Raw genomic sequence first — 2,500 nt, 5'->3', positions numbered from 1 at the left:
TACATCTGTATGCACATTAGTTTTCAATAGTGCATATCTTTTTTCCTAATAAATAACGTACTTACACCTTGACCTAGGCTTGCTGCAATAGCCTGTTTTCCCAGTGTTACACTGTCGTCAGGCTTACACCAATTTAAACCGCCGTTACTTTGCTTTTTAAAAAAATCGCTGCGGCAGCAGTTTGAGACCCCTGCTTTATTACCTGTTACCAATGAACCTGTTTACCTATGGAATGTTCCAAACAGGAATTTTCCTAGCATTCCACAACTTTCCCTTTTCGTCTTTTGTTGTCCCTGTTCCAACTTGGTGAAACGCTTAATATATTGTCTTTGCACTCTTTTCAATTGAGTTTATGTCAAAAGGGATTAGCAAATTATCACATATATATTTACTGAGGTTGTACACAGCAACTAAACTTTTTGGGATCTGTGTTCTAGAAGAGAAAAATCACAGTGAAATTGGCTTTCATATGAAAACAAGGGGCTGTGCAATTGAGAACTATCCAGCATTGGCAACATCCTGCAGATGCTCTGGCAAATAAGCATTAATAAAATAAATACATTTAATAAAATCAACACACCACATTGTCTCCCCAGTCTCCCAGGATGGTGTATATGTAGTTGACAGCATTAAGGATGGCGCAATAACGAGCACCTAATGGGCAGCGAGACTCCTCCTTCATCACCTAGGAAGAAAAAAAGCAATATCAGCAACCTGTGTCTTGTTCATTTTTCTGTCACCCTATTTCTTTGGAAAAAAGTCAAAATTGAGTTGAATATATATATATATATATATATATATATATACATATATATATATATATATATATATATATATATAAATAATAGCACAAACAATAAGACATAACAATAAAGAGGCAAATACTGAGAACAAAATAGCACTCTAGAGAACAACATAAAGTTTTAATGAGCAATAATGTGTTGGCTGAAAATACAGCTTCCCCTACCTCTACCAATCCAGCAATACTCAACCTCATTCAAGTTCAATTTACTAGCAGACAAAATGATCAATATCCTTATGGCACCAAAAACAGGCTTGAAACCAGAGAGGACATTGGCAAAAACTGATTTTTACCCTTGTGTTGAATAATTCTTTCAATAAATGTTTCTCATTGTTCTCATGTCATTTCTCAGTATATATACATACACACATATACTGTATGTGTACACACATAGATACATACCAACATATACTGTATACATACATACACTGTACAGTGCATCCGGAAAGTATTCACAGCGCTTCACTTTTTCCACATTTTGTTATGTTACAGCCTTATTCCAAAATGGATTAAATTCATTTTTTTCCACAAAATTCTACACACAATACCCCATAATGACAACGTGAAAGAAGTTTGCTTGAAATTTTTGCAACTTTATTAAAAATAAAGAACGAAAATATACCATGTACATAAGTATTCACAGCCTTTGCTCAATACTTTGTTGAAGCACCTTTGGCACCAATTACAGCCTCAAGTCTTTTTGAGTATGATGTCACAAGCTTGGCACACCTATCTTTGGGCAGTTTCTCCCATTCTTCTCTGCAGAACCTCTCAAGCTCCATCAGGTTGGATGGGGAGCGTCGGTGCACAGCCATTTTCAGATCTCTCCAGAGATGTTCAATCAGGTTCAAGTCTGGGCTCTGGCTGGGCCACTCAAGGACATTCACAGAGTTGTCCTGTAGCTGAATGAAGATGAACCTTCGCCCCAGTCTGAGGTCCAGAGCGCTCTGGAGCAGGTTTTCATCAAGGATGTCTCTGTACATTGCTGCAGTCATCTTTCCCTCGATCCTGACTAGTCTCCCAGTTCCTGCCGCTGAAAAACATCCCCACAGCATGATGCTGCCACCACCATGCTTCACTGTAGGGATGGTATTGGCCAGGTGATGAGCGGTGCCTGGTTTCCTCCAGACATGACGCTTGGCATTCAGGCCAAAAAGTTCAAGCTTCGTTTCATCAGACCAGAGAATTTTGTTTCTCATGGTCTGAGAGTCCTTCGGGTGCCTTTTGGCAAACTCCAGGTGGGCTGTCATGTGCCTTTTACTGAGGAGTGGCTTCCGTCTGGCCACTCTGCCATACAGGCGTGATTTGTGGAGTGCTGCAGAGATAGTTGTCCTTCTGGAAGGTTCTCCTCTCTCCACAGAGAGACGCTGGAGCTCTGTCAGAGTGACCACTGGGTTCTTGGTCACCTCTCTTACTAAGGCCCTTCTCCCCCGATTACTCAGTTTGGCCGGGTGGCCAGCTCTAGGAAGAGTCCTGGTGGTTCCAAACTTCTTCCATTTACGGATGATGGAGGCTACTGTGCTCACTGGGACCTTCAATGCTGCCGAAATTTTTCTGTACCCTTCCCCAGATCTGTGCCTCAATACAATCCTGTCTCGGAGGTCTACAGACAATTCCTTGGACTTCATGGCTTGGTTTGTGCTCTGACATGCACTGTCAACTTTTGGACCTTATATACACAGGTGTGTGCCTCACTAA

General features: G+C 41.1%; 1 protein-coding gene across 1 annotated transcript in view; it reads right to left on the bottom strand.

The window, feature by feature from the left end:
- rint1 (RAD50 interactor 1) overlaps window positions 1-2,500 on the bottom strand; it is a 50,726-nt gene that overhangs the window by 11,797 nt on the left and 36,429 nt on the right. The window contains exon 11 of the mRNA XM_073480735.1: window positions 581-685. Within this exon, the coding sequence (XP_073336836.1) occupies window positions 581-685 (105 nt within the window). The remainder of the gene's footprint in view (window positions 1-580; window positions 686-2,500) is intronic.

This window comes from Pagrus major, chromosome 14 (assembly GCF_040436345.1).
Source record: "Pagrus major chromosome 14, Pma_NU_1.0".
NCBI classification, from domain to species: Eukaryota; Metazoa; Chordata; class Actinopteri; order Spariformes; family Sparidae; genus Pagrus; species Pagrus major.
The sequence above is the reverse complement of the archived record's forward strand: the minus strand, read 5'-3'. Positions and strand labels throughout refer to the sequence as shown.